The following is a 24,221-nucleotide window of genomic DNA, read 5'->3' as shown; positions in this document are numbered from 1 at the left end:
CTGAGTCTGTAGGTGTTGCGGACGTTACTCCTCTATCTCTCGCGGTTTGTGTTAATCTCCAACCAGATCCACGGTGCGTAATGTATAGTATCAAACTTCGTGCCCGTTTGACTCCCTTGGCCGGCTACACTCCTTGGCCAGCTTTGATACTATCTTATGGCACCGTAAGATCTGCTTGGAGATTAGGTTTGTGTGTGAGTTTGGACTGACCTGAAACAAGTTTGTCTCTGCGAGCCTGCCGCGTTCATTCTGACTGCAGGATGTGAGGGAACAATTATTTTTGTCATATAGAACTCTAGAGTTCGTCAGTCCAGGTAAGAACGGTTGGTTCCATTTAACGTTCCTTGTATCTATTAGTGAAATAATGTGATAGCAACCCCTTATCACATTATCTTACAAGTAAGAGATGTTAAGACTGTATATTTTAGTGAAATAATGTGATAGCAACCCTTTATCCCATTATTTCACTAGTATATAGACAATTATTGAAATAACCGCTAAAAACCAAGTTATCATAACTTTTCCAACTATCACGTTTTCTGTCCTAAAAAACTACCCAGGGCTAAATAAATGTGTTAAATAATCAAGTCTTACAAAGAGCCTGGCCGACCCTGGGATCGAACAGACCCATGGAATGGATCCAGATGGCCAATAAGCGGGGTTGCTTAAACCGCTCGGCCGCGGAGACATGTTTTAATTTCCAACACCAAAGAAAATCGAAATGGAGTCGATAAGCAATGAAAGTTATTCTTGGTTTGAGTTATGGTGTCGTTGAGCTCTAGTTTGACACACTTGTACGCTCTCTACATAGACATGGTAGATCCAGCACGCTAGCTAAGTGTACTAGAAGCACTTAGAAGTGGGCCTGTTACTTTCATCTCGGATCTAGGATTTTTTACTTCAAGGCGTTTGAGGTTGGAATATTATATGCCATGCAGGACTTGTCTCATACACTCATGTGTCAGTTTGATAGACGATAATGGCTACATGATAATAAAACTTTTAATAATGCTAATGGGTCACCTTCATTCGGTGAGTGACGGTGTCATTGGGCATACTCGGTTCCTATACCCACCTCATAATCTATCTCATTCTCTTCGCTAATTCGGTCGTTTATTTGGCGATTATAGCTGATTACACATATGACTGTGTGTACACATCAGGACGGGTCCTATATTTAACCTTGTACATGGACAGGACCCTAACACCTGGTATGACTCCGCTCCTTATAATGAATAATTCATGACTACTATATACTACTGGGTGTTGCCCAATCTGCGGCCAATTAGACCAAGGCAACCATGCGCAATTTATGTAAACACGCCGTTGCCTTGGAAGCGAAGGACACAACAATGACCGTGTCCCTAGAATTGTTCATTTGTTGTGTTGTGAGTGAATATATAGGGCACACGAAGGAGTCAAACATTGAAAAACAAACAGCGGGACGCAACAGTCATCGATGTTTTGAAACAGGGGTTTAATTACATTCCAAGTTTGTGAACAAGAACAAGGTGAGGTAGGATATTCCTATTCTGCTCGGCTAAATTAGATATCAAGATACATATAATGGCGTAATTCCGTATCATTATGACAGGTTTATATACATGTGCGTACCAAAACACACCAGATATACGTTGTTAGAACTAGTACTTGTGTATTTATTTTTGCATTATACATAAATACTTCTTGTTGTGTATGCATGTATACAGTATCACTGAAAATTCCCAGACTTCGTCACAAAAATATATTCTAGCAGATCTTCTAGGTATGTGCAAAATCAGGTCGGTTTCTGAATGGGCTCCAAGATCTGTTCGCGAAGCCCACGAATTAATAACTACACACTTGTCAAGCACAGTTTCATTATACCAAGGAGCTTTTATAAAAAAAGGCTCCTTGATTATACCAAGGACATCATGTCCCTATATACAAATGTATAATGTCCTTGGTTATACAACAATTGGATGTCAACAGATATACCTTTCCATAAGTTGAATATCCGCTTTGATCGCGATCATTTCTTGGGACAGAAACCGTTTAACATTACATGGAAATGATGAAATGATAAATACAATGATTTCAGGGAAAAAGTGTCCATAACTATTCCTGACATATATCATCTAAGCTAGCTTCGTTTAATGAGCGAGTCTACCCACTTATTTTATCATATGTGGGTTTCATGGCTTTTCTTGTAGGATTGTTCTCTTTGTGGGGGAGGTCAACTGTATTTTGGATAAAACGTTTTAACCAAGATTGAAATATCATTTTCTTATCTAAAAGTACTTCCCTTACATTTGAAGAGCAATAGTTACAAATCTACATAGACGCATTTATTTTCAATATAGCTTCATAATTTTAATGACCACACGTTGGATTTTGTTGGAGGCACGGTGAAGGCACGTTTGTCGAAATTAACAGTGCCTCCAGAGTCCAGAGTGTCTCCGGTCAGTGAGATAGCCCTTTTAGGTAGCAGTATTTCCCGTCATCATTTACTTTCCTTCTTTCTTTGTTTGTTTCAATACAATATACAAGAAACAAAGTATTGTCAACATCCATGTGCATGTTTTATTCCATATGTACCGTTATGCTCTGACTTTATAATTACGCCATAACAATAGATATCTATGTTCAACAGGACCAACCAAGCAACAGCCCTAGCAACCATGGGTGCGCAGTGTACAGGGGGTGTGGTACATGTAAACACAGAGGTAAGATAAATCATATGCCAATTGCAATGTGTTTAATATTAGAGTGCAAAATCCGTCGCCTCTGTGAATACAGAATGTATATTTTCGGTGTGCGTGTGTGTGTTTCTGGATGTTGTAGTCAGCATAACTCAAGAATCTCTTGATAGATTACGATGATACATGTATTTGGTATAAGTATTGGAAAGACAAATGTCAAAGTGGATTTGGGCCCCCCTAGTATGTGACCTGGGTGCTGCAGCAGAACTTCCATTTTTGTATCTTTTGACCTGCATATGCTTTGGTCTTGATTTTTTTAGTGGCAGGTTGCTTGTGATGTAAGGATAAAGTGGTGCATGTTTAGGCCCCCTATCAGTTTGCCCCCTACCCAGAACTGCAGGGGCGTTTTTGTCAAAATCTTCCAAGGAGAATTACGAAGCAAAAGGACGACGGATTTCCACAATATTTTAAACTGTTTTGGGCGTCCTACCATTAGAGTGGCGTGGACTCGGCCCTTGTGAAAGCGAAAACTGGGAACTACCGAGGCAGTGGGACGGACGGAAATATCTTCATTGCCCTGATTGACAGCGAAGGAAGGAAATCACGTGATATCCACCTGGACCTGCTGTGGGACGACTTCGAAAAGGGCACTTATCAGGAGTAGGTGCTGTCGTTTTTAGCGACGCCGCAGGGACGGATCCCTCAGAATAATGCGATTGGGAAGTCAAATATTTTTTTTTTAAATCCTCGAACACATTCCTTACGGAATTCGTTTTGGGCAACACTTTGCGGGCGGGACCAACCTTAACATATAGCAGAGAAAAATTCTAATGTTGAGCCATGTGATGTAAGGGGTGCATTACTCCTTTTGTATGGTAGCTTAGCCTCATGCGTCAGAGTAATGAACGTAAATAACCATACACAATTATCGAGAGGGGTACAGCTGATAAGCTGTTCTTGGCTGAAAGGGCGAGCCGCATTGCATCACCACTACTACATTACTACTAGATATCAGCAAAAAAAGCACCCTGCTTCAGCTCTGTTTATCAATGATTGCTGCCTTACCTTCCCTTAGGTACAAAGTGGATGACGTTGCAGTCCGTCCGCCGATCCGTGATTTGGAGGTGTGGCGAGACGACAGCCACCCACACGACAACTGGTTCTGTCAGTCCTTCTCCGTGCAGCTTAAACCAGACCGCAACGGACAAACGTACGACTTCCCTGTCAACCGATGGATCAAGGCAGGTCAGTGGATCAAAATCCGTGGATCTGAGGGAAGGGGTTCGATCCCGGTGTCGGTCCCGACCGGAACATGGTGTGATGGGTTGTATTAGTAAATTTGGATGGTAATATACAGCCGAAAGCCATGTAACCTGTGCGTCTATGTAAAAAAAAAAACTTTCAATTGGTCCTAATTAAATAAGCCTTGGGCTCCAAACTTCTGTTTTGGCGACGCTCTCCGGGAGCAAGCCTAATAGTGCAGTTTGTATGATTCCAGGAATTGTAATTTCCTTGAAATTCCGGGCATGTGTGGTTTTTGTTTCAATACTATCCTAGTTTTGTGCTCTTCTGTTTTATAAGTTTTTGTCTTCTCAAATTGCGATTTAAATTGTCGTATGTCGTTATTTGTAGGTGAACGAGTCTGGGTGCCCCCTGGCGGTGCAATACTCCCCCAGTACGACCATCACGCAGTGAGCCGTGAGAGAGAGCTGCAGGAGATGAAGAAACGTTACGCCTCCTTCACTCCTTCTCCAGGCCTGCTGCCCATGGTGTGAATAGAAACCATTCCGGGCTGTCAATCAAAGTTAGCCTTTCGGCCAATAAGGAAGCGAGATTCGATCACGTGAGCCTTCGGCCAATAATGGAGCCGGTGTGACAGCGATCTCGCCCCCCCCCGTGATCTCGCTTCGGCCAATAATGGGGCCGGGGTGACAGGGATTTCGCCCCCCCCCGGGATTTGGCCCCCCCCCCCCCCCCGGGGCGAAATCACTAGCGATCTCGCCCCCCCGGGGCGAAATCACTAGCGATCTCGCCCTCCCCGGCTAGTGATCTCGCCCCCCTACCTCGCCCCCCTTTAGCGATTTCGCCCCCCCACCCAAAAAAAACGGGTTTACATGACATTTTAGAAGTTGATTGGTATAAATCACAAAATACAGTTTCAGAATGATATAAGTACACGAGTTTGATGCATAACTCCATTCATAGTATCAATATTAACGTAATAAGATAGTTGAACTTGTTTCAGACAAGGAGGGTTGGGTCCCTTGTATTCCCATTATTGCATATACCTTAGTCTTGACATAAGATGTATTTCATTGTATTCACCTGTCCTCAAGCAACCTATATATCTCCAATATGAAGTCTCTACCTTGAAGTGACCACAAAAAAACTATGTAATGTCTTTATTAATTATGCAAATATTAGGTATTAAATAGAATAACGCACATTTTGGTATTATGCACCTGGCCAAGGGATATCTTCACCTCCAACATGACTGTTTTTTCTAGTATTTAGGAACTGATGCATTTACCCGTGTTTCTTAAGACTGGTACTTTACCAGTGTTTGTGTAGCATTTAGCAACAGCTATATCAACTTGCGCGTAGATAGTGTTTATAATGAGAAACTATTATTCACGTGTGTTTTTGTTAGTGCTTTGGAAATGTTTCCAGCACAAGAAAGAAAACACTGTGACAAATTGAAAACATATAGCTGACGTATTCCGTACCATAGACGGTGTTGATTTATACGCTCGCAGTATAGCACTGTTTTTATGCCACCTCAGCTGCAAAAATTGTCTTTTTCATTTCAATGTCATGTTTGCACCGAACGATATAGTATCGACTTTCGAGGTATGACAACTTACGGTACGGTAATAAGGTGCCATATAGGTACCAGGTAACACACCATATACGTTACTCCCCAGGTGCAGTATAGTGCCAGGTAGCGCGCCTGTAATATGTAGTATTATAAACCAGCTGCTCTTGGGGGGGGGGGCGAAAACGCTAAAGGGGGGCGAAAACGCTAGTGATCTCGCCCCTCGGGGGGGCGAGATCGCCGGGGGGGGGGGGGGCGAGATCGCTGTCACACCGGGTTTGATCACGTGACCATCAGCTTACTATAGTATTTGTCCGCCATACTGTCCATCCAGTTGCTTGGGGATTCCTAGGGAGCATGGCTTAGGATCACCAAAGAAAGAGTTAATATTTGTTTGTGGCTTTGTGGTTCAACAGCATAACTTAAGAAGCTATTGAGGGATTGTGACATTTTGGTATGTTTGATAATCGGTCTCCTAACGGCTTCCCACTGTACTGCAGTAAAACTTCCAGTTATGGTATCTTAAGGTCTGAACGTACTATGGTGACGATGTTACAGCAACAGGTAGCTTTCCGTCTGAAGAATTAGTTATTTGAAAAATTGGTTTTGACACTCTAGCGAATATCCTTGAAACTACAGGATTGCTTGTCTCATTGATTTTGAATCTTGATATCTTGACAATGGATTAGTACATATTTATGATGTTTTCATTACACACTTATCAATGATGAGTACAAGCAGAAAATAGTCAAATTTGTTTAATTTTTTTCAACAAACTTTTTTAACATCCACAAAAATGTACGGAGAATATAATAGATAAATGATAATACATGAAAACTGATATGATTTGCTTTCATTATGTTCCATGCATATAGTTGGCCAAACTACCACCGGAGGACGAGTTCTCAACCCGACAGAAGGTAGTAGACTTACACGTGTGTTTAAATCATTCTACTACATTGTACTATCAACCTAATACAATATTTTATACAATAGCCGAAAGTGGGTCTGTCTATATTTAATTGCCCTCGTTTTTGAAAAGTTTATTCAAAACTTCACTGAAAAAAATCTGATTTGATTTGATGTGTTAATCATTAATCTGTTTGTGCTCAATCACAGAAATCTATGATCACGACGGGGATCACTTTTGGTGTGAAGAATCTGCCGATCCTCATTGACGACGGGCGGTGGGAAACATTCGAGGGCATCAACCAGGTGTTCGAAGAGGACAGAATCCCGAGGGTGAGGAAATCTCGTGAGACGATCATGTGACCCTCTCGCGAGATTATGATAATTTGTCACATCCTATCTACTTATCTACTACAATGTACCTATTTTCAAGAAACATCACGTCTTTTTCTCAATGATTTCTGACTGTTAAAATTAGTTTTATATTATTGAAGGGAGAGGCCAACTGGAAAACGGATGAGAATTTCGGCGCTCAGCGTCTCACTGGAGTCAACCCTACATCGATTCGCTTGTGCACGGAGATACCAAAGGCGTGAGTATTGAGCTTTTTCAACTCGCCTTCTATCACTTGCCACTATGCTTCTATATGAATGAAGCGGCCAGGTACTAACCGCCATATTGGTGACCGTTATTTGCATTTCAATAAGTCGTAGCGCTAGATCAAGCGTGTGCAGTTTTATCGACAGTTTTTAGTCATTTTAGTCATTTTTCATTCATTTTAACCACTTATTCCACAGTTTCGGTGTAACGGCGCCAATGGTCGAACCTTTCTTGCAAGGCCTGACTTTGGATGCGGCCATGCAAAGAAAGCGTCTTTACATCGTGGATCACACCGTCATGAAGATTACGTCATTCGCGATAGACAGACCCGTGAGTCGTGTCTAATCTGTACAGTATGTCCATTACTGCGGCTGTTCAGAGCTGAAGTTATGTCCATTACTGCGGCTGTTCAGAGCTGAAGTTGCCAGCAAGTAGGCCGAAAATGTAATAAATGAATGATTAGATATAACACATGAACTTCAGCACCAAGGACAGGTATGTTATGTTATTCAGGTATATATATGTTATGTAGTATTCCGTTAATACAATTTTCATCTAGCAGTGACTACGTTTCAAAGGTAAACGCACGTACCTCCAAATTTTCGATGGCCCTCAGTCCATCTTGTTCACGGAGGAACCTAGTTCTCTTGAGCTCGCAATAGTTGCGAGAACTAGGTCGAGACTTGGGTGGAGGTACGTGCGTTTACCTTTGAAAAGTAGTCACTGCTAGATGAAAATTCTATCAAATGTGCACATACCTGACTAATGAATCTCTTCAACGATGAAGTATTCCATTTCTACATCTAAACGCTTACTCTCATCCAGCAGATGTGTGCTCCCTATGGGCTGTTCTTCGTCAACGACTATGGCGACCTGGTTCCTGTTGCCATCCAGTTGTATCCTAATGACCAAGAACAAAACCCGGTGAGCATTCTTTTTCAAAATTCCAAAATCTTTGTTGCATCCCAAACGTGTATTTATCCCAGACGAGCTCCGAATCTCATTTGGGATAGCCGAGGTGAATTCCAAAACGCGCCCCTGTACTTGTTGTATTTTATCCATAGATGGCCACTTCATTACGTACTTATTTTTTGTTTGGGCACCTTTAACCTACTTATGGAATTTAATTTCTTAAACATATAGGTATTCCTGCCGGACGATCCGCCCTACGCTTGGATGTTGGCAAAGATGTGGTTCAACTGTGCAGATGGGAACTACCACCAGGCCGTGCCTCATCTGGGTGAGATAGACAGCACACCTATCTATTTCGTCTTCAGGCTGTTGTACCAAGCAAAGGCACCGTGAAGCAATATCAAAGAAAAAGGGCCTTTGCAACTGAATAGGCTGAAAGTGGACCCTGTGTGCCTGCGTATATCAATGACCCTAAACATTTACGTAGCAACTTTAAGGTTTAAGTATCCAGCATGGTGGACAACATATTCGTCACAGGCACATGAGTGCATGCACCTGTAGGATTATGTGTACACATGCAGGTTTCTTGATTTAATAAAATGTACCTTTGTGCTCTTCCCATGGCCAGGATTCACCCATCTACTGGTAGAGGCACTCGCACTCACGGCCTATCAGAACCTTGCACCGGCCCACCCGATTCTCCGTCTTATGGAGCCACACTTCATCTACCTTTTTGCTATCAATAAGTAAGATAGGCTGATAAAACAAATAATCAAGCACACCCAGCGTGTCCACTTTTTAAAAATAATCCGTATCAAGCCTAAAAATTCTGAATTTGTAATCTTTTGGTGCATGTCGTCATATTTGGGGGGGTATGATAAAGAATTATCCATATATTGATATTTATTCCTATTTTATAGGCCGCGGGCGAGGCTCTGTGTAGGATGATATTATTTTGATAAAAGCATGCGTAATCAACATATCATAAATGTATGCTGCATAGAAGAGTCATTATTAGTATGTCAACATACATTTTATCCATCGGAGCATGTTTTGATAAAAAATACATTTACAATGAAAGATACCGGTGTTGATACTTTTCTTGTTGTTGTATAGTTTTGCGCTGGAGACACTGGTCAGCAAAGGTGGCGGTCTGGATCTGGTCACACAGATTGGCGTGGAAGGCGCCTTTACGCTCCTCAGAGAAAAGTAAGTCACGAATCGTGGTATAAAGGAATAAGTTCATAGATTTTAGTCCCTCCCACACCAGGCATGGTGCCTACGGCGGCACCCATATTTAGTTCTATAGCACTTGGGCCATACAAAGTATAAGTAAAAATAACTACAACAACGCATACAACAAATTCTCAAGGTTGTATAAAGGTAATAAGGCATTTCTTTAATACTACTGTAAATGCAGAAACTTTCGCGGTGGTTTAATGTTCGTCGCGGTTTTCGCGGCGGCCGCTTCACCGCGAATTTAAAACTACGTATACCGCGAACTTTTTTCCATTCCATAGCAGTAAGAGACTACAGTGCATGGTGCTACCGCGAAATTAAAACCACCGCGAAAAGTCCATTTTCCCGCTACCACGAAATTAAATCTCCGCGAACTTAAATTTTACAGTAACATTTGTTTGTTTAACTGAAATAAATAAATCAATCCATCGTCCGCGTACAGGCATGGTGTTTGTTTAACATCTTTAGAATGTTCTATTATCTAGCATAACATTTCAAGCTGGTATTTTCCCCACTAAATTTATGATTATGATTGCTCGCGATCGTGCAGGCTGAAGACCTGGCGCCTCGATGTGGATGGAACACTTCCGGAAGATCTCAAAAATCGAGGGGTGAGAACAATTTTTAACGACTAAAACAAAAGCTTCATGTAATTAACCTAGTGCCTGTCTTATTGATTTCATCTTCACTTACATAGTTCAAGCTGTTGTAATCATCTGCAAGTGTTGTGAGTCTTCTGACGGTACATGTTTTAAACCATATGGCTGAGCTGAGGGCTTTAATATGATGATTTATGTAGACTACATTCCTATCATAAGTTTATATTGTATCCTAAACTAAGCCTGACATTGTTGGAAAAAGTCGGTGCAATTCATTTTTTTACTGCAAGGCCGATCTTATTCTCCATAGACCAATGCTCATCAACATCACAACTAAATTTGATAACGCGCGTTCAAACAAATGTTTTTCTGCAAATCTCCAGGTAGATGATGAGAAAACCCTGCCAAAGTACTACTACCGTGACGATGCTCTGCGGTCGTACTACGTAGTTCACAAGTACGTCACCAGCGTCGTTAAGATCTTCTACGATGATGGTAGTAAGTATGCATATTTGTAGTGTCTCCATTTGTGTGTGTCGCATGTCTTCATGCGCATTTCCACATAATAATTTTCGCCGACAAACTCAAGAAGTTATTATATGATCTGTAAGGTGTAAGCTTTGGTCCAACACAAAGAAAGGAACTCATCATAATTTTTGGTCAAACTCGTCGACCTTCTTCAGATGTACGATTCGCTTCACTGACGTTCCAGAAGTCCGAAGATGACGTCAGCAGTGAATCGTAGATGGCGGGAAGAAGGAACCTGCCATCCAACGATTTGCTGCTGACGTCATCTTCAGCAGATGAGCTTTCAGTCACTCGGATATTTTAAGTATGTGAGCACGAAGGCAAACGTCAATTTGGAGCTTCCTGACGGTTTTTCTTGTTTTACGACTCCATGCAACAATATGGTATAAAGGCATTATTTCTAGCTTGCTCATGGCAAGCATCAAATATATCTACTATATCATTAGTCTGCGTTTACACAATATCTCGGTGCTATGGGCTGTAAGTGTCGGGCCGGCCGCTAGGAGCGCGAATTAGTCAGGCTACTACATAATGAATTTTACGAGATGTAAACATAAACAAAACTTCTGAGTTTTGAGTTATATCGTCTTGTTTTTCTTAGACAACTCTGCCAAGCTGAGGGAAGACAAGGAGGTACAGGCCTGGGCCAGAGCCCTCGCCTCTCCGTCCGACGGGAATGTTGCTATACAGGTAATTTTTAGCCTCATAAACGTTCTAATGCTCAATGTTTTGTGAAGAAACTAATTGACAAGAGTTATGATTCATTCATTCACGTGGCATTCCGTTATAATTACACTTTACTAATGTATGGGACATTATCTGTGAATGATGCCCAGTGACAGGAAAATCATCAGGCTTGTATAGATGCAACATTCTGTTGAGTATGAAAATGATGCTTTCATTTCATAGCCCAGACTTTGATACTGAACAATACTGCGTTGATTAAGACTTGTGTATCTTGTTTTAGTGCTATTGTGCATTTCTACTTTTTAACATAGGAGGTGGTTGGGGCTTTAGGATCGGTCTATTACAGTAAATGAAATGAGGCGATTTCATCATGGTAATGTATAATTGAAAATGGTGTAAAAGAACTCAATACATATACATCACGGTCCGCCCACCCTTCATTAAATAGGGACGGGGGCCGCTACACACTTACAACAACCTTTAAGCCCGGTGCTCATGTCACACTTCTGGAGAGTGATATTTACGGAGCATGTCCTCAGGTGCGAACAAGACCAACTAAAGGACTGGTCAAAAATCTTTTGAGTGAAGTTTCCATACTTTTTCTATGATTTATCTCTTCTTACCTAATCACGCTCAGGGAGTTCCTGGAAATGGAGAATTCTCTACCCTTGATCAGCTGATCCAGACAGTCACCTCCGTCATCTTCACCAGCAGTGTTCAGCACGCAGCCGTCAACTTCATGCAGTACGACCAGTACGCCTTCGTACCTAACATGCCGCTCCTCTTAGAGGGGAACCCACCCACAAATAAGGTCATCACGTTACGTAGCCTGCATTTGTTACACTACCAAATTACATCCACAACAGCATTAATAGGAGCTCAGAAGTCTGTCTTATATTATCAAAATATTAAAAATATTATATAAAAAATTAAAACAGGCATGGCAAAGTGAATGAAAAGCATAGATTTTCGACGTAACCCACGATCAGAGTGTAAGGCGCAAGAAGAACAAGAACAAGAACAAGAAGAACAGGCCAGTAGGCCAACAAAAACACTATGTTTCCTTCGGAAACATAATTATTAGGAGGTTGCGATTCTGTCACAATTTTTTTCTACCAATATCAATATTAATGAATTCATTCTTATAGTATGTACACGTATGATTGAACACATCTAAATGTATAAAGTTATTGTGTGTTTCCACAGAACATCACAGAACAGGACGTCCTGGATGCCCTGCCTGGGAAGAGGAAAACCGTTGAGATCGGCCTATTGGGTGACCTCCTCAGTGAGCGGGCAACAAAGCCTTTGGGAGACTTCTTGGTGTCATACCTACAAGGTCCCAAAGTGCTGCAGGCCGTTCAGAGGTACCCAGTGTTTTACAGTTCAGGGCTCGAAATACCATCTGCATAATATGCAGGTTAGTGCAGGTAAAATTGGAGCTGTGCAGGTATTTCTGGTGTCTTCCTGCAGCTAACGTGCATGTACTGTGGTTTATACATAAATGTCTTACAATGTAAGTGTATATGGGTTTTTATTAGCCGCATTGACTGTTACCACTTATAAAGTATAGAAGAAAAAATAGCAATGGTTCCTGAACAATTTTAGTACAATCCATACTTCCTAAATTCAGAGTGGTGCAGGTAAAATTTGGTTACTTTCAATGTTACCTGCACCAGTGCAGGTATGCAGGAAAAAGTATTTTGAGCCCTGCAGTTTTATTGTTTTTGGTTTGTTCGATTCATACATAAGGCTTTTTTTGACTGATGCAAACATTTTTACCCTTTATACGATAAAAATTATGTATCTTGTACTGTAACCTTATATCTATAGATAATGGTATAAGGTATCTTTGTTGTGTCACGTATGTTTGTTGTAACTGGTAGTATGATGTGTAGTATTCCATGTCTGATATCAAAAGAGTGCGTATCTTGTACAACATCTATTTTCAATGTATGATACGTAGAATTTTTGCTCGTAATCCGTAACATTTAGTTTGTGTCAGCGATATCGGTGACATGAGCGCTTTAAGTAACATAGCTGCCCTGTAATGTAAAGGGAAGGTTGAATCAATTGTTGTAAATTATCATATTTTTACTCCTTTTTAACTGTTGAATAGACCTTTGACAGACTTAGTTTTAATAAAATAAACTGTCTTTTACAGGTTCAAGCAGGATTTAGCGGTTGTCGGAAGCAAAATCGAACGTGAAAACCAAATGCAACGTTTCCAGCCGTACGACTACTTAGATCCAAAGCTCATTCCAAACGCTATCAGCATCTAGAAAATGTGACCGTATTATGCCCGCAAATTATAAAGAAGCTTTAAATCAACTCAATCATGCCTAATAAGATAGTATATAGCAAAAATCTAGGAGATATTGCAGATTGACCTGTGCCTTGTAAGCAATGAGATTGATGTTGCAATATTACTTTATTGTTTGTTGTGCATAAACAAATATCATGATACATAAAAAAATACAACATAGTAACACAACTGTACAAAGGCGGTCTGAAGCTAGAAGGCTTATAAATTTACGGCCCTTTGAAAAAGTAGATAAATCAACTTAGGTGGCAAACATGAAAAGAATTCCAACTAATGCATTAAGCATAGATTTACAAAACATAGACATAACAAATCTAACAACCTTGACAAAGCTGCCATTACTAGTAGATTTTATATTTGGCGAGTGCCCAAACCCTTCGCCCTTTTAGTTTGTTTTAAGTTTTCAGACATACAAACTTGCCCTACAAACAAGGTTTGTAGGTTAACATTTTAGGTTACCAAATGATTTGCTTGATCTTCATTTCTCGCAAGGCTAAATATACACAAGACAAGATAATTGACTATCAATCAATAAGGAAACATCTATATATTGAGAACTGTGTCAAGAATTTGTCTGGTAGCGAATAGATTAGATCAAGTGCTTGATGTTTTCTGATACCAAAAATAGCTATGTTTTAACTCAACTTGTAAACTTGTGTATATAACAATTGTATTATAGTGACCAATTGAATATCATATCATGGAAAACGACCAAAATGGCATGTTGCTCGTCTCCTATACCATAACTGACAAATGTTCTATATGTACAATTTTCATATTTGTATTGTCTACTTCAAGATCAATCTATCAATTAAAGTATGGTTCTATGTTGTATTGTTGAGCTGGAATATTCCATAAATTACATTTATAAACGGTTTCTTACGTGCATAAATAGTAATACCTCATTATCTCATAGTACATATCAGGTGACTTGGAGGTATTGCTTTGCTGAACATACAGAGAGGTCATTGGTCATTTCCAAATGTTCATTGCTGACTCCGTCAAGTTGTAGTCAGCCCACTTTTCAGAGGTTCAGGCCATCTTGAGATTTATTTTTTTATCTGCTACTGCACTGCTACTAGTACATGGACAGGCTCGTTGTCAACTTTTCTCCAAAATGTTGGATTTAATGTTCTTGGCTGCTTGACATAGCCTGGATACCAGACCCAAGCTCAATTTCAAAAATATCTATCGCCAGGGATCCAAATCTTTTTTTTTTCTGCATACCTGCACTGGTGTGGGTGACATTGAAAATTACCTACACCAGACAAATTTTACCTGCACCACTCTGAATTTAGGAAGTATGAATCATACTAAAATTGTTCAAAACCATTGCTATTTTTTCTTTTATACTTTATACGTGGAAACAGTCAATGCAGCTGATCACAATCCATATACAGCTACATCATAGGACATTTATGTATAAAACCCAGTACATGGACCAGTGCAGGTTAGGTGCAGGTAGACACCAGAAATACCTGCACAGCTCCAATTTTACCTGCACTAACCTGCATATGCAGCCCTGATCACAATAGATATTTTTGAGATGAGGGTCTGGTATCCAGGCTAGATTTGACATAAAGTCACCGAAGTGGAGTTTCCTAACTGTTTGCATTTGGTTTAGGAATCCGCATTCTAAATAGCTTTAGAGATAAAAAGCTCATCAATTTCATTGTCCTCAGGGGTAGATTTTTCTACTTTTGACTGGAAGAGTTTCCAGTTGTTTCGTGTGCAGTACTGTATCAAAAATGCCACATGCCCTTTAGCCCTATTTTTATCGGCATTTTTCAAAGCCTGCATGTAGTGGCCCTTTGCCTTCTTGTGACCATTGTTAGTGATTGAAACAACAAAAGGTAACCCCTGCAGGTGCAGCACCCAGTTCATTAGGATTCGTGACAATCGCCCATTGCCATCCATGAACGGGTGTAACTGTACAAACTTGAACTTGAGAAATGCTGCTTTAGTATACATGGATACATCAGTCCTGCTGTAGAGGTTATTGAACTGATTCAGTATTGTTGTTAAAGTTTCTGGAACAAGATAAGCACTGGGATAGGAGTGCCCATCTCCAGCATGCACTTCCTCATTTCGTATTTGTCCTGCTGTGTTGTCAAGTCCGTTCATCAGTGTCTTGTGAAGTTGTAACAGGCTTTGCACAGTTAACGGGTGCTGGATACTGCTGAAAGCCTGGTTTACTGTCATGTAATGATTAACCACCTCCAGGTGCTGTATGCTCTTATTACCAAGATGCTTTGCCTTTTCTTCTAGAGAAACCATTGAGTTATGCAGTGAAAGGACCACATTACGTGTCTCAACCTTGTCGAGTCCCGCATCTTCAAATTCGTTCGAGTCATAGATAAATCCTGCCAACATATCAGCCTGGAAAGAAGATTCCATGTACCTTTTCATCTTTGTGTTAGATGCTAGTTTCTTGTACTGATGAAGGTTGTCAGTGCAGCAGGACTGAATTTCTTGCAGTACGCCTGGCTCTCTTGCCCAACCAGGAACTGCAGGCTCCCATTCAATTGTTGAATTCAAAATGCAATGCTGTGCAAAAAAAAACACTGTCAATGTAGGAAATGTGAAATGCCCACTATGAAATTTTTCAAATATAAGGACATGTCAGTTCGTTTGTATGATGGAGAGAGTGGAACCAGAGAACACCCGCAGAACACTTTGACTCAACGAAACCCATGCCGCGTGTATGCAAATGCAGAGTGTCCCAATGTTTTCTTTGATGTGACAATTTTACACATAACAGATCATCTGTTTGTACAATGATTGTAGATCTGTAGTATTGTAGATCTGTGGACTGCCCGACTAGGAACATACAAAATGTATCATTATGCATGATATAGTTAGAAATATCATTACCATAAAATCATGATTTGAGTACACATGTATGTGTATGACTTTAAGTGTTATAGTTATAACATTACTTCTAATTTTCTTATGTTGTCTAATATAACGTTACATGTTAACGATAACCATTACATCATAACATTATATGAATTACTGGGCACAGAAAATCTACTCTGTAATCCAAGCTGTCATATTTCTGGGTGTAAATAAAGGTACATTTTGTACCTTGTCATAATTTATAGGTCTGTCTAACCTCATGTGAGCTATAAAGTATGTATGATACTTACCATATTGAGTTGATTATCCCATAATTAGCAGTCTCTTCCAAACTTTTGTCCTCACCAACCTATAAGCAGGACAAAAGGAATAAGGATGAAAGTTGGCATCAGGCTCAGCTTTTCAGGCAAGGCAAGGGGTTTCATAAAGCATAAATGCATACTACTAATGCATACAATTTTTATGAGGGTCTGTATGCTCTTTTCCGTAAGGCATAGGCAGCGATTTTCTAACTAATTATGCAAATAAGATTCAAATTTGCATAATTAATATGTAATTATATGAAGCATCACTTCAGCTATCTACATACCAAAAATCATGAAATCCGCCAATCCCTTCTTGAGTTAATCCCTTTCAAAGTCTAACGCTAAACCTGCCCTGCAGTTCCAAAACAAGCCGCTAGGGTGCCCAAATCTATACCGCTACACATACCAAATATCAATACAATCCATCCAGGCGTTCTCCAGTTATGCCGGTGTTCTACACACATACACACATACATAACGTTACACACATACACACGCTACCCAAAATATAACCGTCTTCAGTTCTTGGCAAAGGTAACAAAATTATATCTAACGCTGAGGTACAGGTACTGAATAGTGCAGTGGAATTAGTTTGTTCTAAAGACTTGCACCACACCAATTTTACATGCACAAACTTGTATATACATGTTGTTACAACATGATTTTGAGCCCTGGACAACCATCTTATCTACGTAATTCGTAGCGAGGCGACCATTGAAATTTAGCGTACTACGTAGGGGGTTCTTCTGAATTCAGCGTAAATCGTCGGGACTCCCCATGCAGACCCTCTTTTATTTCTGATTTGAAAATAAAACATACAGAAACTTGTTACAAGATAATCTAAGTTGATACGTAAATACAGTCGGTCTTGGTCTAACGATCACTTGCACAAGACGTCCATCGCCTAAAAACGACGTTTTTTTTTTTTTTTTTTTTGCGGTCCCGAAAATTATTTTCCCCCATAGTTAGACCAAGGAAGGAGTAACGTTACTAGTCAACGTTGAATTCAACCTTGTCCTTGGCTAGACACAAGCGAAGGTGACTTAAACGCTGTATACTTACGCTTCAGACCGCGACCACCCCTAGTTCGGGCCGCATGCAACGAAAATGTTGCCGGAGACGACCGCGTTATTTTAAATGGTGTAGTGACATCGATATTTAATGATAACTCACGGAAAATCCCATCCCGGTAAAATCTGTGTTTTGGCGCCGAGAAAAAAAATCAAATATGGCGCCCGAGAGGTCGTACGGGTCATTGGGATAGTCCACTGAAATTCAGGTAGAAGCGTTGCGTGGGTTGTTGGATATTACCAAGGACAGACTGACTGGAGATTGAATTCAACCTCCTTGATATTACCTCTTGCTCTCCCACTGAGGTAGCTTCATATCTCCCACTGAGCTTCATACAATTGGAGACCACTTGCAGTAGAGGAAGGTGGCGCCTGTTGTGGACTTATGATATATATCTGGTTGTCTTTTACAACAAAGGGAACGTACCGTCACCAGGATTTTCGTCATTTCAATGGAAATTTGAACAAGAATCTTCATGATAAGGCGCCACTGGCCGTCTGGTGCTGCACAAATATATCTGAGGTGAGTGGCTTCCTCGTTACAATAAATATCAATAAAGTTATCTGAGTAATGTGCCGTTAACGTTGATGATAACACATGCGTTACAGTTCAGTCAGGTAACAACTCTCAACCAGGTAAGCCGTTTCTACTGGCGATGTATGTGACCGTGTGACGCAATTAATGCGCTATCCAATGGTGATGCATGTGATGCTGATTACATTAGCGGAGCACCTGTGGTATGCAGGCTGCCTCAGTCTTGTTGTCATGATTGTTTTCTGCCGTGCCGTGCTCCGATATGGTTATGTTCCACCTAGGCTGCTTAAGATTGTTGTCATTCCCATCATTAAGAAAGAATGGCAATGTCACTGACAGAGACGACTACCTCCTGATAGCGGTCGCTTGTCCGATCTGTAAAGATTGCCTTCAAGACGCCTTGATGATTTTTTCCTACAACTTTTCATACCTTTCTGTATTTGCGCTGAAGAAGGTTAACCTACCTACCTACCTAATCCTCTTCGCTCCCTTTGGTGGAGCATAAGGCACTGACGAACTTCTTCCAGTCCTTCCTATCTTGGGCCATCCATCTAACTTCATGCCAGGTCTTACGTGCTGCCTTCATCTCCCCTTCAACCGTCCTTCTCCAGGTCCCTAGAGGCCTGCCTCTGCTTCGCTTCCCTTGAGGAGTCCATTTGAGGGCGACATAAGGGTGTCTGTTTTTGTGCATACGCAGCACGTGCCCCAACCACTTCCAACGTCTGCGTTTTATTTCCTCAACGATGTTGTGAATTCCTGTACGTTCGGCAACCTCCTTGTTGGAGACTCTTTGCTCCCAACGTATTTTCAGGATTCTCCTGAGGCATCTACTTTCAAAACCCCTAATGCGCTGCTCGATCTTTTTATTTGTTCTCCAAGTTTCTGCTGCATATAGAAGGACTGAACGGACGTTTGATCTGTATATCCTCAGCTTGGTCTTTTGCTTCAAGGTCGATGCTTTCCAGATGTTTCTCAGCTTATTGAAGGCTTGTGCTGCCATCCCAATTCTGGTGGAGACTTCCTTCTCTATGTTGCTGTCAGATGAGATGTAGCTACCAAGATACTTAAAGTCCTGTACTTCCTCTAAGTCCTGTCCACGAATGGTCGTCTTTACTGTACTTTTGCTCTTTACTTTTAATATCTTGGTCTTATCTTGGTGTGTCTTGAGGCCCACACTACTTGCTTGTTGGTCCACGTTGTTTGTTTTCTCTTGTATGTCTCTTTGCGCGTGTGACAGTAGAGCTATGTCGTCTGCGAAGTCGCAGTCTTCCAATCTGGATGTGAGACCCCAGACAATCCCTCTTGGATGTCCTGCAGTAGCTCTTCTCATCACCCAGTCGATGACGACAAGGAAGAGAGTAGGTGAGACCACACATCCCTGTCTGACTCCTGTCTTTACGTGGAACCACTCGCTGTGCTGGCCGTCATGACGGACGCAACACTGGTTGTCAGCATACATGTCTTTTAAGATGTTTATGAATTTAAATGGAAATCCGTATGCTTGAAGTATTTTCCATAAAGAAGGGTGGTGTATACTGTCAAATGCCTTCTCAAAATCAATAAAATTAATGTAAAGAGAAGAGTTCCATTCTAGAGACTGCTCAACGATGGTGCGTAGGACAAAAATCTGGTCTGTACATCCCCTGCCACTTCTAAATCCGGCCTGTTCCTCTCTCAGTATCTTGTCAATGGAGCGTCTTGTACGCTGTAGTAGGACTCGACAAAAGATCTTACCTGTAACTGACAGGAGATTAATACCTCTCCAATTTCCACAAACCGATAGATCACCCTTCTTTGGCAGTTTTACTATTATCCCTCTTTTCCAAGCTTCTGGTACCGTTTCTTCGTACCAGACTTGGTTAAAGAGTGTTATTAGACCTCTGGCAGTTGCTACTGGGTCTACTTTCAGCATGTCAGCTGTTACTCTATCTTCACCTGGGGCTCTGTTTGCCTTCGTTTCTTTTATGGCATTTACAATCTCCTGAAGTGTGATAGGACCACGTTTCATCTCTATGTTAAACCCCATATCCTCGATGGTCCCTTCGGACTCGGGGGGAGGTCTGTTTAATGTTTCTCTGAAGTGTTCTGCCCATCTGTCCAACTGGTCTTTTCCCTCCATGAGTACTTTCCCGTTCTTGTCTTTTACTGCTGCGGCCCTGTTTTTGAGATCTCCTGATAGCTGTTTAGTGATTTTATACACGGTCCTAGTATCACCCTTCTCTGCTGCTTGTTGTGCCTCAGTTGCTAAGCTATCCATATACACACGTTTGTCTCTTCTGGCACTTCTTTTCACTTCTTTGTTCTTTGCTTGGTAGGTCTTGGCTGCTGCAGCCCTCTGTCTCTCGCTTCCATTCAACATGTGTTGCTTAGCTGTCTTCCTTTCTTGTACCAGGTTCCAAGTGGTCTCTGATAGCCACTCCTTCCTCTCTCGTTTACGGTATCCTAGTACTGCCTTACTGGTATCTGTAAAGACTTTGTGTATACCCTCACATCTGGCATTTATGTCATCAACCGGTATGTCCTCGAGTACCTGAAACCTATTCTTGAGCTCCACGGTGAACTGTTCCTTTACCGCTAGGTCTTTGAGCTTCCCAGAGTCGAAGAGTGGATCATTCTTGCCCTTGCTTGCCTTCCTAAGTTTCAGTTGTAGTTTGCACAACATCAGGTGGTGATCGCTGCTTGCATCAGCACCTCTAATGGCCTTGACGTCTCTCAAGGACTTCCTCCACTTTCGATTGATACATATGTGATCAATCTGGTTACTCGTTCTCCCATCTGGGGATACCCAAGACAGCTTGTGGATGTTCTTGTGTTTAAAGATTGTGCCCCCGATGACAAGACCATTCTCCATGCATACATCTACCAGTCTTTGACCATTGTCGTTCCTCTCACCGACACCTTCTTTTCCCATGCAGGCTTCGTAACCTACATTATCTGTACCGACTTTGGCGTTGAAATCCCCCATCAGGATGAGAATGTCGTGCCGTGGAGTTTGGTCTATCTGGTCCTGAAGGCTGCTGTAGAAGAGATCTTTGTCCTCTTCCGTTGCCTGTTCGGTTGGCGCGTAACATTGAATAATGGTTGTCTTAATGTATCTTGAATAAAACCTCGCTCTTATGATACGCGGACTAACTGGTTCCCATCCTAGCAGGCTTTTCCTTGCCTCTTTGTCCATGATAATGCCTACGCCTTCCTGGTGTTGACCATCTGTCTTACCTGAGTAACAGACTGTTTGACCTGAGTTGAGCGTTATCATGCCTGAGTCTGTCCATCTCATTTCGCTTACACCAAGGATACTCAACCTGTACCTCTCCATCTCTTTTACGACTTGTAGTATTTTGCCTGTCTCGTACATGGTTCGCACATTCCAGGCTGCAATTCTAAGTAGTTGTTGGGGTGTTGCCAAGGACTCCCTCAGAACGGAAACTTCCTCTCGGCTTTCATTTCCACTCGTCATGTGGGGTTCTGCCCCAGTCCTCAGTTCCACGCCCGAAGAAGAATAACTTTCTAAGTTCGTCAGCGTTTCAGTAGCACTGCAACTTTCACGTGGCGGGATGCTGACCCAGCGCACAACCTTCTCTCTTTCACATCCGGGCTTGGGACACCGGCAACGGCGGAGTTGGATCCTCCATTTGGCGACTACCCAATTTCCACCCCCTCATTCGAGGTTACAGAGTAGGAACTTGCCACCTACCCCAGGACAAGGAAATTGGTACATTCGGGCCCTCACACCACGACAAGGCTGGAGGATCGGGAGCCGATGTTTGGGCTTTTTCCACCTAGGCTGCTTAAGATTGTTGTCATTCCCATCATTAAGAAAGAATGGCAATGTCACTGACAGAGACGACTACCTCCTGATAGCGGTCGCTTGTCCGATCTGTAAAGATTGCCTTCAAGACGCCTTGATGATTTTTTCCTACAACTTTTCATACCTTTCTGTATTTGCGCTGAAGAAGGTTAAAGCGAGTATTATAATTCCTCAGAGAATAAATGATTATGTTTGAATGAAGTTTGTCTGGTCGACTTTACCACAAGTTGAGGCTTAAACGCAGGGAAAACATTGTAACAAACGCCGTTCTTGAATTCCACTGAGGAATTCCACTTCCAATGCATCGTGCGGTGGTAGGGGAGGATGGGAACATATACCGGTTAGTACTAGTACAAATTTCGATACGTTTTAGGATCAACTTTTGGGTAGACTGTGTGTGCACAAACGTCATCAGAACATGTGTGGGTCATTCTGTAGTAATTTGTCCATGTATAAAAGTAGCCTTTTTAATGCAGAATGGTCCATGAAAGTGACCAAATCTCTGTATTCCAAGAGTCGCTAGGCTTCAAACGTTTTGGGTACCTTCCTAAATGTCCGATAATCATCACTCCACCACTTTCGTTAGCTAAAGCGACTCTACCGTTAGCGGGAAAGTGTGCCCAGCGTGGGTCACACAAGCAGTTTTGGTGCCGCCGTTTACGTTGACCGACTTTTAACTCCTTATAAGTTAGCCTGGTATCCAGACGTAATTGCGAAGAGGACAGAAGAGACTCGGGATCCGAGCTATATTACGGCTGGATACCAGGCTACTTATAAGTGGCCAAATTCGAATTCCCCCATCTCAAGATGAGATGATATGGTCTTCAAACTATTTTTGTATCTCCCTAAATGTGTCATACTTACTTGACTGCTTTGTCAAGCGTATCCCGACTACCGTTAGCTAGAAAGTGTGACGAAAGTCGCAAAATCATATAAATGTACGGCACAGTACATTAGAAGGGGGTCCGTACGGGGGTTCTTGGATTTAGAAAAGAATATTTTCCATCCAAAAAAATATCAGCTATCAGAAAATAACGCTTCTTGACTGGAATGCCCCTTTAAGGAAATGATCGACAGAAATGTGCGTAAAAAAACAGGCAGTTAAAATGAGTGATTATCGCCAAAGAATAACATAGCAAGAAGATATGTGCACATTGTGGTCGCATAACACAGTATTTAAGGGCGACCCCCGTGGACAAAAGTAGGTCGGGCACAAAATAGTACGTCGCGGTTCTTGAAAAGCCATAGAAACTTTTCTGTGCACGCCAGCGAGTCGGAAACTGTGGTGGATAGCAGAGGAATGCGTAAGTTTTGAGGCTGTATGACTTAGGTTACGATGTTTGTTTTGGCAGGGTAGAATTTCGCGCACGAATCCTGTTCCCGATCCCGCTACTTCCGTGTGTCGGCTGCAGTATGGTGACCTCCGCTGGGGGTCATTTCAAAGTGTTCTTTCTGGCAAACTTAAACTCATTTTCACAAATTTTGTACATTCTGCCCTGAACTCCAACATATTCAATTCTTGTTGATTACTTTTGCACCCTGCTATATAAATTTGAGGCGTCGAACCTCCTCACTTCGGGGTCTTTAACAATGTAAATCCCCATAGGCGAAAAACTGTGTTCTCCTACCTTATGCGAAATCAGCCAATTACAGCCTGGGTCACCTGACAGGCGGGGCGGGATTGTCAAGATAATGACTGGAAAATATAATGTGACGCGCAGAAATGAAGAAAAAGAGTATATCGCTTTTTTGCGGTTACGGAAGGGTTCGCTTAGCGGTTAGCGGTTATCCCCCAGGTGATCCTTCATTCGTATGTAGAAAAGTTACAACGTAATTTTGGGTACTCAAATCACTTTCTACCTTCTTCTTAGGGGTTTTACTATCATTTGCAAGTGTTGAAAGTAACGCACATTTTCTTTGAAATTTCCTAAGTCCGATCGTATGGGGTCGCTTTTTTGCGGTTACGGAAGGGTTCGCTTAGCGGTTAGCGGTTATCCCCCAGGTGAGCCTTCATTCGTATGTAGAAAAGTTACAACGTAATTTTGGGTACTCAAATCACTTTCTACCTTCTTCTTAGGGGTTTTACTATCATTTTTCAGTGTTGAAAGTAACGCACATTTTCTTTGAAATTTCCTAAGTCCGATCGTATGGGGTCGCTTTTTTGCGGTTACTGAGGGGCTCGCTTAACGGTTAGCGGTTAATCCCCCAGGTGAGCCTTCCTTCATATGTAAAAAGTTACACCTAATTTTGGGTACTCAAATCATTTTCTACCCTTCTTCCTTAAGGGTTTTCCTTCATTTTTCAAGTGTTGAAAGTAACCCCCTTTTTCTTTGAATTTCCTAAGTCCGATC

General features: G+C 41.7%; 2 protein-coding genes across 4 annotated transcripts; one reads left to right on the top strand and one right to left on the bottom strand.

Annotated features, from left to right (window-relative positions):
- Positions 1–2,490: 2,490 nt before the first annotated feature.
- On the top strand, positions 2,491–13,296 carry LOC118414896 (polyunsaturated fatty acid lipoxygenase ALOX15B-like). The gene is made up of 18 exons (XM_035819188.1): positions 2,491–2,705; positions 3,178–3,341; positions 3,757–3,926; positions 4,314–4,450; positions 6,372–6,416; positions 6,616–6,738; positions 6,900–6,997; positions 7,203–7,344; positions 7,834–7,929; positions 8,149–8,245; positions 8,546–8,663; positions 9,034–9,126; positions 9,707–9,767; positions 10,139–10,253; positions 10,885–10,973; positions 11,608–11,781; positions 12,177–12,337; positions 13,135–13,296. The coding sequence occupies exons 1-18, from the start codon at positions 2,622–2,624 to the stop codon at positions 13,250–13,252; spliced, it is 2,085 nt and encodes a 694-aa protein (XP_035675081.1). The 5' UTR covers positions 2,491–2,621; the 3' UTR covers positions 13,253–13,296.
- A 1,418-nt stretch (positions 13,297–14,714) lies between these two features.
- LOC118414981 (protein adenylyltransferase Fic-like) lies at positions 14,715–18,042 on the bottom strand. 3 transcript variants are annotated; one of them, XM_035819349.1, is made up of 3 exons: positions 17,955–18,042; positions 16,443–16,501; positions 14,715–15,840 (listed from the first exon to the last, which is right to left on the bottom strand). In XM_035819349.1, the coding sequence occupies exons 2-3, from the start codon at positions 16,443–16,445 to the stop codon at positions 14,929–14,931; spliced, it is 915 nt and encodes a 304-aa protein (XP_035675242.1). In that variant the 5' UTR covers positions 16,446–16,501; positions 17,955–18,042; the 3' UTR covers positions 14,715–14,928. The 3 variants fall into 3 exon arrangements, with proteins under 3 accessions (XP_035675242.1, XP_035675241.1, XP_035675240.1); XM_035819348.1 differs by lacking the exon at positions 17,955–18,042 and adding an exon at positions 17,815–17,934; XM_035819347.1 differs by lacking the exon at positions 17,955–18,042 and adding an exon at positions 17,520–17,684.
- Positions 18,043–24,221: the final 6,179 nt, after the last annotated feature.

Source organism: Branchiostoma floridae, chromosome 4 (genome assembly GCF_000003815.2).
Source record: "Branchiostoma floridae strain S238N-H82 chromosome 4, Bfl_VNyyK, whole genome shotgun sequence".
In the NCBI taxonomy this organism is placed as follows: Eukaryota; Metazoa; Chordata; class Leptocardii; order Amphioxiformes; family Branchiostomatidae; genus Branchiostoma; species Branchiostoma floridae.
Note: the sequence above shows the minus strand (reverse complement) of the source record. Positions and strands in the feature narration are given on the sequence as shown.